Source organism: Amphibalanus amphitrite, unplaced genomic scaffold (assembly GCF_019059575.1).
Source record: "Amphibalanus amphitrite isolate SeventyFive unplaced genomic scaffold, NRLGWU_Aamphi_draft 000278F_arrow, whole genome shotgun sequence".
NCBI classification, from domain to species: Eukaryota; Metazoa; Arthropoda; class Thecostraca; order Balanomorpha; family Balanidae; genus Amphibalanus; species Amphibalanus amphitrite.
This window is the reverse complement of record NW_024881773.1, coordinates 617,723-634,237: the sequence shown is the minus strand read 5'-3', so window position 1 is coordinate 634,237 and position 16,515 is coordinate 617,723. Positions and strand designations below refer to the sequence as shown.

Here is a 16,515-nt window from a genome sequence, read left to right as displayed (position 1 = left end):
GTCGGCACGGGGGTTTCCTAACGGGACGCAGCCATTGTCCCAAACCGGCCGGTGTCTCTTACGGTTGCGTCAGACCGCCTGCTTCGAATGGGGTAGCTGAGACTAGTGCATGTTTATTCCGCCTGCTGAATAGCGAATATTCCTTAGCATATGGTGCATGGTAATTGAACCATCTGTTTTGGTTTTACATGTCAGTGTCCCAAAATTGAGTTTTGTCTTGGGTGTCAGAGGGGAAAATTGCCCACCAAAAAGAGGGGAGAGAGTGAAAAACTGCTGATTCGATTAGATCCAAAAAGAGTAAAAAATGACAAAAAAACATGCATTTTATTCTAAGGTGTAGGATGCTTCATGCTAAACCGGGCATCCACACAACTGCTCTTTCTATAGGTAAAAAATCTAGGTTTTCTTGGTTGGGAGTGGAAAATTGCTCTTAAAAATTGGTGGTGAGAGTGGGAAATGAATTTCATTTGGATGTCGTTTCCCACCCAAATCGACAAATTTTGGGACATTGTTACATGTTGATCAAAGTATGATCAAAGACACTCATATTGATCGGACGATATTCGTGCATACGAATGCTCCAAATGGATTGTGTCATCCGAGTGTCTCAAAGTAGGCGAGCAGGCTTAGCAATGTTTACAATTTATTTCGCATCATTTGTCAAATGTCCTTACAAAACCGCTTGTCTTTTTTAAGGTTCACGGCACGCCGACTGCTGTATTCAATACTTATTTACCACGTTGTGTGCCTTGCTGGCCACCTACCAGTACCCGTGTCTTCATCCGTCACTCCCTCTATCCCCTTCTCTCTCCATCCTCTCACCTCCGTCGTCGATACCTCGCACCATGCTGATGAACTGCTCCACCGACGGCTTGTCCTTGACACTGGGGTTGTGCAGTGACGTGTTCATCATGATGATGGCGTAACTCAGGATGTAGCACGTGTCTGAAAAAAAAAACAGAAAATGACAACAATTAGACACCATGCCATCACTGGGAAGATATGGCCTTGCTGGGAAGCATTTACAGAAATGTGGGCTGGCATCCCAAGGCATCACACCGTGCCAAGGCTATAGAACTCCACCGTGCACGAAAACGATGGGTAAGCATGGATAACATGAGACATTGTGCGTACTTTTTATGGCATACGAGTCAAAATAAGACAGGATCCGACGTCCCTGAGGTTTGAATTGGCTAGGTCCAGAGTCTGACATCGTGCGTTATACGAAAATGAAGTAACAAAGGGACGGAAGTGATCGGAACCAAGTCTGAACACACTGTCAATGGTTTGAGAATAGGTTAGTGGAAGCTAGTGAAATGAGACGAGGAGGTGTCACAACTTTAGGGCATTTCCGACATCGCGGCTATAAACGCGGCAGTTGCGACGACAGAGCATCATTACACTAACATGAACTGAGCCACCCCAGACGGCTTCACAGGAAGAAGGCATTCCTTCGAACGACTCAAGAGCAAACGCTTCAGCAAGGTCAAAATGTCATGGTTCGCACGGCGAGTCGAGACGACATGATTGTCTAGGGGATTGGGCTGGGCCACTGTTGCTGAATCGGTCGCCGAAGGAGCTTCTCGACTAAGGGTCCAGGCATAACTGATTCAGGAATTCTGATTCAATTCGTTCAACTTGACTTTTCGCTCGACGCCTTTCTTCCCCAAGAATGAACCCCAGATTTTTCACATGTTTGATGAACACACAACAATCTAAAACAACAAACAGCCCAGGCGGATCGGCGTTGAAAAAGCCGGTTAGCCGAGAGACAGTGACAACCCCTGGCCGCTGGCCAAGCTCACCAGCCGACGTGTGCTCTGGCATTTAGTGACACCCCCCCCCCCTGTTCCCCCCGGTGGCATTCTGACAGGTCGACGACAAAATTACTCGAGCGGCTGGCAGCGGGCCGACCCCACGTGACAGCGCCGGAAGGGCACCTCTCCAGCCAGCACCGCTGCCACCGCCGCTGCCGCCGTGGCGAGCCCCCCGGGCCACAAATAACACCTTTGCCAGCCGACCGGGGGAGGCGGGAGGGGGGGGGGGCAGGACAGGTGCCGATGCACTGGATTCACGGCGAGAAAACAATGACAAAAAAAAAAACAAGAGGCGAGTGGTCGATTGAAGTCAGTTTTCTTATGTTATCACAATAGTTCCGGTGATAAGTGATATGGTAAATTAAGTTGACAGGTATATCTACACCTTATTTCTGTGAAAATAGATAAGACGTGGGAAAATCGCACATCACGTCATCGTTCTGTTCAAAGGTCAATGGGCCGCGGAAGGCCGTAGATACTACACAGATAGCGACCGCGTGGTATCTTCACAATGTTGGGAGATGACCGCCTCTTGGACATCGCGTGGGCTTCTTCGGTGGCAAGGCACATGGGCCACAGACCTTAGCCATTTTCTGACAATGACACTCTACAAAGTTCGGTCCGAGAAGTCCACCAACAGTTTCAGCATCTCAGCGCAGCCCAGTCCACGCAGAAAACCCTCCACTATCCTCAGATCAGCAATACGCGGTGACTCAGCCCCGGGACTGCCTGCTCCATCCAAACCCGGCACAGGGCAGAGATGTCTCCAACACAGCAAAAACTAAACTCTGCGCCGCTCCACACTACGGGTCTCGTCACAGTGCTGTCTCAGCCGCCGTCGGTCCGTCAGTTCTGTCGACTGACGCTCGTCATTTGGACACGTCTGCTCGCCCGGGCCCTCGTGGCCTCGTGGCGGCGGCGTGTGCCGGCGCGGGCCGACTCGTGCGCCAGTGTGTCATCCCTCGGCGGGTGCCACAGCGGGGGCCAAACAAAGGTCTGCAGCCTGGCGCCGCGGCGGGGGTAGTGTAACACAGAGTGGCGGCTCTGTCACTAGGGAGTTGGACGTCACAGAACCCGTCACAGGGCTGTCTGTCATAGAGAGGGGCTGAGCGTCACGTGCCAGTCACAGGCGTCACGGGTGTCACGCGGCTAGCGGGGTCAGTCCCAAGTGACCTTTGGTCGAGAGCACCGCCCACCGACTGTGTGGGTACGGACGGTGGCCTGAGACATCGTCTAGGGACAAGGATGTCGCCACAAAACGCAGTTGTGCTGTTATGCGGGTCAGTTGGGGTGTGGAGAAAGGGCGCGATGTTTGATGTCAACAAGATTGATGACGGTAGCAAAACATACAGGATACCTTTGGGCCTCATCACAATGAGAGGAATACGGTGTAGTATAATGCTACGTAGTAATTAATGTGAGTTATCTAATGTAGTGCGATACCGTGTTGACTTTGGGGACATCTGCATACCTGTCACTTAATGGTAATGACTACTGAATGAATTGGTGTCTAGGGATAAGCTTGTGTTCCTAACCGGAAAATATAGTATTATACTAACGCATTAAGCACACTACAGTGAGATGTACTGAGGAGTGTATTTATGGAGTGTATAATGCACATCATTAATCAAGCGTTCAACACTCGCCCCCATCTCTGACAGCACGCCGTCCCATTGACCCTATCAAATTGGCGGAACCGGCGATTGAAGCAATGTGATCTTATTGTGGCCATGGTCACTATGATAGCCCGGTGGGTGTGACCGGATGGCGACTATCACTGGGCCAGATGGAGACGGGAGTGAATGGGAAGGAATCAGCAGAGTAGGCGGGGTGATACTACATATGTAGAGAGGAAGGTGGGCCTGGTATAGTTTGGCGTCTCACTGGCGACATGCACGCACACTAGACAGACAGCACGCCACAAACGGCCAACGGTGACCGTAATTTTCCTCGAAAAGCCTCTGTGATTTCAAATCTCATCAGGTACACAAAACGCACGTCATCCCTACACCAAACAATTAGCAACCAACGGGCCTCAGTCCCTTCCTCCCCCCTCCCAACCCCATCAAATCGATAACGGTTTTACCTTATCGGCGCCATCATCTCATTGCGGTAATGACTAACAATCAGGACACACATAATCCCCTCCCTCCTCCCCCTCTGCCTCTCTCCCTCTACCTCCCTCCCCGCTTCTCTCTTTTTTCTCTCCCTCACCCTCACCCTCTCTCCCCACAACAACTCACCTGCACTGGTGAATATATCCGGGTTGAGCTCGCAGTATCTCTTGGCAAAGCACTCCATCATCCTGTCGATCTTCTGGCTCTCTCCCGGCAGCCGGAAGCTCCACAGGAACTGCCGCAGGGCCTGGACCAGGATCAGGTCGCTGAAGTCGTGCAGGTTGACGAAGGCGGTCAGCACGGCGATGTTGAAGTCGGCTCGCTCGCCGAGGTAGTCGCCGATGGCGCGCTTGTTCAGGCCCTCGCCCTTGTGTAGGAACTCGGCGATATCTGGGGAGGGAGGGAGAGAGAAGAGTTTGATGGTGACTGCAGGGTTCCTCAACTTTCGTGAAGGCTTAGCGATGTCATAAAAGGAAGAAAGAGGGAGTCAGATGGTTAGCACGAGGTTAGATGACGTCTGGTAGCGTCTCAGCCACAAAAGTATATTCAACGAGCGTTGTGTCCTGGAATGACAGGCGTTACGGAGACACATGAACGTCGGAACGTCGGTATAATTACTCCCCACACGACAATGAACCAGAAGTCAACGTGTTGATGTTCAGATCATTGTGAAATGTCGTGCCTAGCCTCACCCTTGTCCAACTCAGGCCCATGTCCCATTTGCTCCACCCTGTCCCAGCTCCTACCACACCTGCCCTGTTCCAGCTCTAGCACATACCACACCACACCTGTCCCCAAAGCCCGTCCAGTCGCTAATAACGCCAGCACAGCCGGGTTTCTGACACTGTCGGGCGTCTCCACAGTTGGCACAGCTCTTCATATCGCGCAGCGCCGGCCCGGCACCGAAATAACCCCTGGACGGCTATCTTTAGGTGGCAGCCACCACTGGCATCCAGCAGGTCCCAAATAGAAACGACGACGACCAGCCAGCCTACCGACATTCCATTCCCATTATCAATAGAACCAAAGGAGAAACTGAATGGACGGCGAAAGGAAACGTGAAATGAATGGAAGCGGGTAAAACATATCAGATTGCTTTGGAAACGATTGCGGAGGGGTTGCTGTAACTGCATAACACCAAACAATGCCGATTTCAAATGGTAAACTGTTTTCAGCGCGGCCTTTTGTCCCCACGTGCTGACGTGAAAGCATTGGCCTTTATTGTGCGGTCTTAGCAAAAGGACAAAGAACCCAAGCTAGTCAGCGTTACCCAACTCATGCGTCATATCAGCTGCATACGTTAGCCAGCCAGCCTAGCAAAGGATTAATTTGATGCAGCGCAAACAGCTTAAACTAAGCTATGGCTGTGGCCGGCGTCTGCGGCTGTGTGGGCTTCTATGGCTGTGGCGAGGACCGCGGCTGTGGCTACGCTGCCGGGCGATCCGATGTCACCTACCGGCCACCACAGCCGGTAGTCCCACGCACCACGCACCCTCTGCACGCGCGGCCCGCTTGGAGCCCCGACCGCGGCACTTAGCACCTGTCTGCAGCGGCCCACGAGCAGTGCCCTCCCCATTCAACAGCTCACCCATACGTCTCCTGAGGCGAGCTAGGTAACAGAGAAAGCACGCGCGACGACACACAGACGACGGAGATAAAATTTATCCCAGGTGGTTCGGGGAAAAGAGGTAATCAAGATCATCCGAGAAAGAACTCTCCGCGAGCCAATGTTTAGCAAAATGACAACGGTGCAGGGATGCCTCTACCGCGGCTCCTCATAACAGTTTAGCTCCATGTTTCATCATTGTCGATATACACTAGCTTCAATCGGACCGTCTCGGTGAATGAGTCTACCACCTCGCCGCCCCGAGTCAATTTTCCACCGTCGGGCACCACCCGTGCAGACGCATATAGATCCACTCTAATGCCCCGACAGGTTACGCAACCTCTGCTTGACTGGTGGACGGAAGGGCAGGCCGTTAAAAGGGGCACTTGGCTGGCGGTGACTGCCGCCCAGACGTCCCAGACGTCACTGCGGTCAGAGTGGTCAGTCTTCTGTCACCATCCGGTCAGGGTTCTGAGACAACCCGAGACTCCGCGCCAGGCTCTGGACGCCGGGATGAACCATGGGGGAGTTCTGGTGTTCAGAGGCGACGCGACGGTGTGGTCATCAGAGGAGCTGGGAGGGTCAGCAGTGACACACTTATTGCAAACATCGCTGTGGAGACCCTCAACTTCAAACCACGCAAAGCAGGCGTCTCTTCCAGCCCACAGGATGCGCCGTTTTCACCGGCGAGGTGACGGCGGGCCATTCATACATCCGAATAGAGTGACACATGGCTCACCTGCAGTTATTCACTTCCTCTAATTTGGTGACCCGAAGCTGCCTGCTGACCCCGCCCCGTGACCTGCGGAGTGACCCACGCTGTGACGCGACCCGTGACCCGGCCCGTGACGCACCCACCCATTACCACGTGACGCAGCTGCCGTGACCCTTGCCCCGAGTGACGAGCAGCAGTCCCGTCCTGCCCGAACTAGGTCTCTGACCGCTCCACAGCCCGGGCTGAGCGGACACAGGCGGCGATTTTTACCGCACGTCGCCGGCGAATTGTATATAATTTGGCGCAGCTCCGCACCCCAGCGCGGCGGCGAGGTCTCTCTGAGTCACTGGCCAGAGCCGGACAGCCGGACCGTCACATAGACAGCCCAACGCTTTCGGTTTGGGTTTGGGGTTTATCCAGCTCGGTCCAGAGTCGGGGAAGACGGACGGACCTCTCGTTTGTCCTGCGGCCGCGCCGGAGGGAGTATCGAGATTGTCGGTGGTTGTCGAACCGAGTCACGGCCGCCGAAGGCTGTTTGGCGATGAGCTCGCTTTATGAGTTTGTGGCGCCGCTTCCTGATTACCTCCGCTCCATCATAAGATGGTGGATGGACCGCCTGACACCGTTAGGTCTACAAGACTCGCTCGTGTGAGCCTCAAAGGGAGAAGATTTCAAACAGTGTACAAAAGACTTGCAACACTGGTCACATCCTAACATTTGTAACACCGGGCCACTCAGGTCTGACTGACTTGAAAGTCGGGACACCGCGCCTAATCAACAAGTTAAATCATCACTTAAGCTAGCATTATTCTATCCTCAAACTGGTCAACCAAAGCTGGTTAGCTCAACCCCTCCCTTTCCCCACCATTACTGACACAGCAGACAGGTAATATGCAGCGCACAAGTCAGCACGGCAACACACGGGCAATTTTCCCGGAACCCGCCATATCAGTAGACTTGGGCGGTGTAGTCACATCAGTCACATCATCATACGTCACGTCACGTCACACGGCCACATCAGCGTCAGTCACGAGTTCCCCAGCTCAGCTCTTCGACCGCATTCTAGTTCAGACAAACATACATGCATATTACACACATACCTCCAAGCATACAGCCTGATAAGAGAGACAAGCAGATATGCAAGAAAACGGACAGAAACACCCACAGACAGACAGACACTGCCGTCCTGATTCAGGGTGAGATATCCAAGAGTCGTGACTCCACTTGATAATAACTGATGACGTCACAGATAACGAAATGACGTCACAAACACGTGCTGATTACCGATTAGACTAACTTGTGTTATATCACAGGAAGGGTAACCTCATTCTGAGAGCATCAATAAATGAGCTTTATTCTGTAGGATATTTGACAGATTAAGTTAGACTTTCGCCGCACCGCCAGAAAAGTAGGACCACCGAGCTTTACTGGAGAAGCAGATCAATCCCAAAATGCAATAGTTCAAGAAGATAGCCTTGAGTGCACATCTCACTTAAATTCGTCATTGCCGTGCTCACACTGACATGCCCTGATTTCATCTCAGCGCTCCACCGAAGAAGCTCGTATGGAATGGCCCCAATATCGGACGCAGCCGTCAAACTAAAATGATCCAGATCACTGCACGCTAAAGCATTGCGACAGATGACTCCTGGAAGTTAGGCGGGATCAAACGCAGTGCCGCCTGGAGCCGACCGACATTGGATGCGACGGCTAATAAATCATTTTTAACATAAACTAATTCAATATTCATTAAAGCGCAGCATGACAATTTCCTGAAAAACTTCATAGATCAGGTCAGCAAAACAGCAGCATACTTCGTTCTCTCAGCAACCATTCAGGAGTGTACAGCGTTTAAAAACGTTCACTAAAACACGGACAAAAAGACAACAAAAGGATACCCAGAAATGGCATCTGTGAAGAAGCATAGCACGGAAGTTCATCATCGCTCATACAGTCTCTACTCTCTACATCACTTCAAGTGACTGAAAAACAAACATCAAAAGAAGACAGTCATCCAAATATTTCAAATCCCAGTTCGTAGACCCCGTAAGGCCTGTTCAATCTCAATCTACACATGAGACGTCGTTCTTACCTTCAGCGGTGTTCTTGAGGAGCTCATGTTCACATAGAAACTCGATGCCCTTCTTCGGGTCCATGTTGAACTTTTTCCGTCCGATGGAGAGCTGTTTCTTTTTCTGGTCGTTTTTCCTGCGGGCAGGCCAAAGGGGTCACGTTAGGGTGGTGTGAATGACCTAACTAAAGGTAAGCAGTAGGAACGGATAGCCGGCGTGTAAACTCCGGCTACAGAGCACTGGCGAAGTAAGGGACGCAGGACACACAAAACACCAAACTCACTACAATACGCAGTACGCACAATGCCACTAGGGACACTCCAACCAGCAAAGAGGGTGAGCTTAAGGACATAAGACGGCGCACACAGGCGCAAGAAGTAAAACAAAGAAGGGCTAACACATCACAGATCAGGAGACAGACCACATATTCCGGTGATTACATTCTGCGATAGACATGTTTGCACGGAAAGCGTGCACAACAAGGTCAAACATTGCTAACGTCCGTGAGTCCAGATCAGAGATCTTGCCAAAGAAATGTGCGAGATACACCACACCAGCAAGCAGATCATTCTGCTGATGTGGGTGACGATGGTGAAGGATTACAGCTTACAGAATAGAATAGAATAGAATAAATTTATTACATTAATCAGAACACGTACAAAACAATGCTTGCCAATTGGTGCAAAAGCAATATTGCTTAAATCGCAGCACCTTTCGGCTCTTACGTGCTATCGCCCGAGTCGGATCACCTCACCACTGCACGCACGCCCGCACAGACATAGATTGCTCGAGTAAATGGCGCCAATGATGTAAGAAAACGTCATTCACGCGAGCTAATCCAGGGCGTGAGATGAAGAGGATCCCACGTTGACGAAACACTGTCGTACAACATCCCACGTGACCAGCTTATCAACACTTTTTCAGCGCGTTGTCACATCTCACGTGACACACAGCTCAACGATCCCCGCCGTGATTGATAGTTCTGTCTGCAGTGACCATCAGACGTCTTAACGCTCACACAGCCGGTCACCGTGCTAGATTGCCGCCATTCAACACACCACCCTCCTTCGCAGCTTGGTGGAACGGAACAGGAGCGCTCCGACAAAGAGGGAACAGTTGCGAACCTCTCAGTTCTCAGCCAGCAATTACACGTTATTTATCGGCCTAGCAATGAGGGGCAGCCGTCTTCCCCGAAAGCAGGTCATTTCCTGCAGTGCAAGAAACCACTATAGTTAACCCCCAGATGATACGTCATTGCGGTAAATTATATCATGCTATTTGGCTTGAACAGTGACAGAATATCCAACAGCCGTTGGATGCATTCACAAAACAAATGTTGACTCTTCGGACAGATTAACTTCCAACAGCACAAACAATTGTGTCGTATAAATTCAATTGATCATCTTTAAATTACTAATTAATTCCACTAAATGCTAGGAATGTGTATCCAACTGATGCCAAATCCCTCCTCAATTTTCATCTCCCTTCCGCCTGTCCACCCCGCTGAGGCCACCCAGCGTTCCCCGCCACCCGCGGTGCGCAGTTCCCGAGGTGGAGCCCTCCGCCAGCTGGAGCGACCCGACGGAGATGGATCAGGAGGACCCCCTCCACTGCCCTCCGGGCCGGCCCCCTGCCATGACCTCCGCCGAGAGTTGGCTGCCGTCTCGGACCGGTCATGGCACCAGGGTAGACTGTTGGACTGGGCGCGGGACTTCATTGGCCTCCCGTGACTAATCCCACCCTTGGCGAGCCTCGTTTCCATCACTAGCCCCTGCCCACTCCCTCGTTCGTGACCCTTGACGGCTCTGTGACCCTGAACACCGACCTCTCGAGACCCTGACGGCCCTCCGTGACCCTCGGCGACCCTTGGCAGCACCCAGCGTACGCCGCCCACACTGCCTGGCCGTGGGTTCGCGCCGCGCTAGGTGTGGGGGCACGGCGCCGCTCCCCTCCCTCCGGCTGCTCGGTGCCAGCCTCAGCGGGGGTCTCTCCTTACCCTCTCCCCCGGGCGTCAGTACCTGTCCAAACCGCTCCCGGGGAGGGAGGGGCGCCTCCCCACCGTCAACCCGCACCTGCCCGTCGCCGTGAGCACCCCGGGCCCGTTTTACAGCCCGGTTACCGTCTGAGAGAGGCAGCTCACTGCACCGCCGCTGCCAAGGCTGCGGAGCAGAGGGTACGGTGGAGTGGCTGCCCACAAAGCCGGCCACGGCGGGAGGGAGTTTCACGAACCGCGCCGAGCGGAGGCTCAGCCGACCCGCTCAGAAGGCAGCTCTGAGAGCCGCGGGCCCCGAGACGCCGGCCGACCGGGTACCGGTTCCGAAAAGGTTCCATGGGTTCTGCACAGGTCCGGCTCTAAGCTCAGCTGAGGTTCGGTTAGATCCGCCACAAGCAGTAGCACTAGCTATTAGCTAACATGCAGTGGTAATGCTCAATACTGAGCTCTCGAGGCGTTGGATATTTTGACTAGAAGCCTGCTGAAGTTAGCATTTTCAACACCTACTTTATTATTTCTTTCTTATTCGTGGAATCTCCTCAGTAAGGCCGTTGATAGCGGGGACGGTATCCATTTCGTTCCCTTGTACAGGGGTTCCCTCACCTCGGTACCAGACAGCAGTGAGTCACGTACCGCCACAAACGCTGGACCACCCGCCCACCACCGATTACAAGACCGCCGCCTAGATTACGGGGATTATTATGCCGCCTTTCAGGGCGGTAAACTGCTGATATGATAGCCGCCGCCACCACCGGCCGAGTTATCGCTCACAGGCGGCCGCCGCTGACTTCAGGACCTCAGTCATCGCCGTGAGTTTCACCGGCTACCACATCCTTCCTGAGGAGCCACCGACGGCTTCTACAGACAGTCTGGAGCGGATGAAGAGGGAGAAAATCCTTCGCATATGGTCCGCTAACATGCAGGGGAGACATTCGCTCAGTATGACTGAATGTTGGTCACCTTCGGGCATGGTATCATGATTCAGTATAAATTATTCAAAACGAAGGACTCACAAGTTCTTCAGCTCGTGGTAGACAAAAATCCCAACTTCCGGTGACCAATGAATGAACACCTACCTTCCGGAAATCGGCATTCCAGTCTCCTTTACGTCACCGAGTCCCGGCGATGACTCAGCCTTGCACGCGACCTGGCGCACCGCAGAACCCCACTGGCGCGCGCTGCGCCGTACCCCACTCAATCGGCCCATCTTTTCCCGCTGCGTCTGATCGTGCCGGTGACTCAGCGGATCACCACTGGAGAAACACTCGTAGTAAGCAGCGGGCTGAGGCTGGGCGGCATTGTCGTGGAGGTCGAGACGGGCCAGGCGGCAGCGGTCGGGCAGGAACCGGGCCCGCCGGAGGCCATACCAGGGAGTGGCCGGTGCGGAGGTCGTCCGACGTCAGACGGACGGACGACCGCATAGCTACTTCTAGATATACACAAAGACAGACAGGCTCCTGGAGACGATGAAATAGAGACAGGCCTATATAGAGGCAACAGCACACACCTGTTGGTAGTAAAATACATCACGTCCATAAATTCACCACACCTTTACACAGATGGACAGAGAACTCGGTATGTAGCCAGCAGAGACAAGCAGATTGTAGGGGGCGAAGCCAGCTAACACTAGCCGTTACAACCATTTAGTGCATCGGTAGGTACGCCATCAATGCGTCATCAAAAACAGATTAGAACAATGAGCAGGCGGGAGGTGAATCAGGTACGTAGGTGCAAAGTGTGATGTCCGTTGCGTCATCTGATAACTGTCTAATTTCACAATGAACCGACTTGATTCACAGGTCTACAGGACAAAATCAAATAGTTATGAGGAAGTTTGTATTAATTCAGCCCCGCTATCTTCGCAAGGCTGGGAGGTCTGAAGGAAAGATCGCTGCAACGGGCGACTATCTGAGCTAAGCGGAAGAGATACGAGTACCGAAGTGGGCGCGAACGGACGATGGGCCCGGTCCACCCGAGAAGCTGGCCAATCAAGGCCACCGGGTCTAGGGGAAGACACAAAGAGCACCACCACCCACCGAGTTCCCATGGTCTGCCGAGGCCACCCGTGATTAACGCCCTCGTAAGTACCTGACCAGTCAGTGGAGGGCTCACAACTCCGGCATTACACCAAGGTCAGTAAATTGCCAGTCCATAGAAAACCGTCCCAAACTCTTGGCCATGATCCGTCCGCAACGAAAGACCTCATCTGCATTGCACGTCACAGATTGCAGGCTCACGTGACGTCAATCGACCGGTACCTCAATGATGCATGAGCACACCTTGACACAAGACACCAGGCAAAACGCCGCCATCTGTCAGACGGATCGCCGATAGACGAAACCTGAGGCGCAAACATCGACCCCTGGCCAACCCTCGCAGTACCGTTACATGTCCTCCAACCCAGCATCACCAGCGCTCCTCGTCAACAACACACAACGAGACGGGCCACGCGGGTCAGTCAACACCGCGACATCTCGCCAGACGTCCCCTCGGCGAAGCGCTGTCGACAGGGGACAGCAGCCGGTCCAGCGCAGCCTTAACGATGCAAATGATGCGGCGCCGGGCCGGTCCCGCAGCTGGTCCCGGTGTCTCCGGCAGGTGGGTCTGACTGTCTGGGACGCCGACCATCTGGCTGGCCAGACCGCAGAAGGACCGGCCGGACGCCAGTGGAAACGGTGGCGGCTGCTGTGAAGTCTAATTCTATAATAGGCCTCCCGGAGATATGCATGCCAAATTACATCGACAAAATGGATTTCCTTCCCAGCAGATATGATTACCTATTTATATGCGTGGAAACCAGAACTGTAAGCGTGCAATGTTGTGATGCTGAGAACACAATCTCTCCTGTGAAATACTATCAACGCTGTCACCATTGAGAGAAATCCTCAGCTTTCCAGTGCCAATTTGTCCACCACGAACTCTACGAAAGCTGCGCCCGCGCGACGCGGCGACACAGGCGACCAGCGCGGCGTTTCGGTTTTTCCAGCTCCAACACGGAGAGACGGTCAGTCCTCTGCGGAGCGTCCACTGACCGTCCACGACGAGAGACGGAGAGAGCGTCCGCATGAAGGCCATTTCGCGGCGACCACCACCGCCGGATGTGACGAGTTTCACGGTCAGAATAACGGCAGCAGTGGCCGGGTGTTTGTCGGACTTTCTCTGGCGCTTGGCGGCGGAAGGCGCAGAGTACCGATCTCCAGGACAGGGAGCGCCAATCTCAAGGACCTCTGTCGACTCGTGGGTACGCACCCATCTCCCTGTTCAGAAGTGTCAACTTCCCTCTATTTATAAATACGGACTCGATACATAACCAGACAATACTAGTGGTGGTCCATAATTGGCGGACGTTTTCTCTGGCTAAGAAACGTCAGTGCCAACTGTGTGCATATGTGGTCCCACACACACGCCATGAATACGGTGAAACGCGATACGACTGCAGCTGATGACTCCCCAGCCACATTAGCTTTGTTAGCCCACACGCGCACACCTGAGGCCGACCGAATGGGGGATGGGAGGAGCGGCACTAGAGCAGCACAGGACGGGGCAGGATATTGTAGCAGCATGATGCGAAGGGATGCTAGAATAGCGGGACGGTATGGGAAATCCGTTAGGGAATTCCGTCCGTTGGTCAGCACTGAGAGGATTGGCGGCTAGGTCCGCTCGGCTCAGCCGCACCAGCCGTCGTCATTGTTATTTCACCGTAATCAGATCGGCATCTGTAAGTCGGATCACATCCCAACGCTGGCCAATAAACTTTCATAAAGTACTGGCAGATATGGCAGAGAGATAGCGGTAAGTGGAAGTACTTCACCGCACACCCTCTGTTGACGAACACACTTAGGGCCGTTGCAGACGGCACTCCCGCTACGTGGGGTTAGGATACTTTACAACTGACACAAGACAGCCTGGTACTTTGTACTAGTTAACCAGTACCCTGTCCTTTTTACAAGGATACCAAGTACACGGTACTCACCCGTCCTCGCCTGACTCCACCGACTCCATGTCCATTGCAACCTCGCTGATCTCATCTTTCAGTTGCTGAAACGAACCAGAAACGCATCAGTCAGTTCACCAACGCACGCTGCAACACACACGCATACATACACAACGAGAGATCGTGAGACTATCCCGCCAGTAAACCCACACAAATCCACAAAATCCAATCATAGCCACAGCTCCACAAGCAAGCCTTATCACACCCCTTCAGCCCATGTAGTCACACAAAACTATGGAGCGATAACAAGGTGTGAACTGTCAACATCCACCCAGTTCAACCACGCTAGGAAGGAAGGACGGGGCGGGTGCCTTGGCGCATGTGTGATACCACTTCCCCGTTACACAGCAAGCGTTATCAACTGCAAGGTGGTGGTGAGCATGGTCGAAAGATGTTTGCATACATGTGCAAGCATATCTGTGAGTTTATACGCCCAATGATATCACGCGTGTGTACATAATGCAGGAATCTCTGATCAGCGAATGAATAAATCAGTCAACGTGTTTGCTGAGGTTAGCTGAACAGTTTGGCAAACATTAAGAGGAAAAGACACCACATGTGTTCCCCCGGCGTTGCAAGCTCGGTCAACATTCTTATCACATGCCGATCCCATGAGTCTCCACCTCCGTTTGAATTAAATTCTGACTAGCGACGCGCGGCTGCCACCCCTGCCATGGCGTCGCAGGCTCTCCCTGAGACGTCCAGTGACCACATGGTGACCTCTGCTCGGCGACCTCCGAGAGAATGTAATGAGTCATCGGCCACTCTTCCGAGATTTCCGGCGGTACCTCCCGCTGTTAGCCATCGTCAGACAGCTGCGGTTGGGCTGCACACTGCCACAGAGTGGGGTAAGCGCACTGCCCACCCTGCATATTTACGTCTGGACAACGAGTTGCGTTGGAGAGGCCGGAAATAGTGGCGATTTCAGGACCGCAAAAATGGACCGTCATTGGAATGATTCTTTTGGAAACCGTGCACTGTTTTCGGCCGGAATTTAATAGTTACTACAAAATATTTTGTAATTACGTTTCCACCAAGAATGAATGCCATCAGGACTAAATTTTTACTACTAATGCATTTTGTCAAGAAGCATATAGTGCTGTTATATTGCAGTTTTAGCGCGTTTGTTACAAAATATGAAGCGAATAAGCGTCAGTGTAATTCATCAGTTCAGTTCATCAGTGCCAGAAGTTAACTTGAGGGGGGGGGGGGGCTATGCTAATTGCTCTTGTCCATCCACTAAAATTTATTAAATATTTTGCTTTGTGTATTCCAAAAGGTGACGGAACTATTTCATTTGTGCCTTCATGTCAGAATTGAAGGTGGATCATTAAATTTTCAACGCAGTTTACAAACAAGCATTTCAATTTGGTCTTTCTCGTATATAAGCAGTGGCTAAGAAAAGGTTGATCAATCCTGAAGTTCAGTCATCGTACCTCAACTTGGCAGCAAGATCCCCAAGGACAGAGGATGTATTGTATACTGATACATGTCCTGTAAATCAAAACAAACAAGCATTTGGTCTTTCTTGTGTATAAGCAGTGGCTAAGAAAAGGTTGATCAATCCTGAAGTCCAGTCATTGTACCTCAACTTGGCAGCAAGATCCCCCAAGGACAGAGGATATATTGTATACCTGTCCTGTTAATCAAAACATTTTTGTGCCTGCAAAGGCTTAAGTTATCTGTGGTGTGTTCGGAGTTAGGCTATATGGCCGGTTTTGTTGTATGTTTATGTGGAGATTGAATATAACTGTGACCCTGTGCTTGTTTTTATACTTGGTCAAACAGGGAACAGCACATGCACATAACATACTCACCTAGCATCTAACTCATACCTGTACCCTGCAGGATCTGTACTTGTCTCGAGCATTAACAAAGCACCAAAGTAGCTTAGTACCTAATCATTTCCCACATTTTCTGAGCAGCTAACATGACATACAGCAGTGCAGAGCAGCTTCAGAGAAGAAACACTTTAAATGCACAGACTAACACCAGCCACCCAATGAGCCAGTTCCTCAGTTGACTGTTTCCCTGGATGCAGCTTGGCAATGTGAGCTAACTTTTGGCAAGTTGAAGGTTAGCACGTAAGATTGAGTTAGGGTGAGTACCTACCTACCTATAACTGGGTGCTACTGCTATGCAGGTCTTGGGTAGGCTGCAAATATGTGTGATGATTGAGGTTAGGTCAGCTGTCAGGTTAG

General features: G+C 52.2%; 1 protein-coding gene across 4 annotated transcripts in view; it reads right to left on the bottom strand.

Moving 5' to 3' along the window:
• LOC122387238 (cytohesin-1-like) overlaps nt 1-16,515 on the bottom strand; it is a 73,911-nt gene that overhangs the window by 3,444 nt on the left and 53,952 nt on the right. For all 4 annotated transcript variants that reach the window (XM_043377286.1, XM_043377285.1, XM_043377284.1 and 1 more), the window contains 4 exons: nt 14,294-14,358; nt 8,348-8,463; nt 4,061-4,324; nt 823-945 (listed from right to left, as the gene is read on the bottom strand). In XM_043377286.1, coding sequence (XP_043233221.1) covers nt 823-945; nt 4,061-4,324; nt 8,348-8,463; nt 14,294-14,358 — 568 coding nt within the window. The remainder of the gene's footprint in view (nt 1-822; nt 946-4,060; nt 4,325-8,347; nt 8,464-14,293; nt 14,359-16,515) is intronic.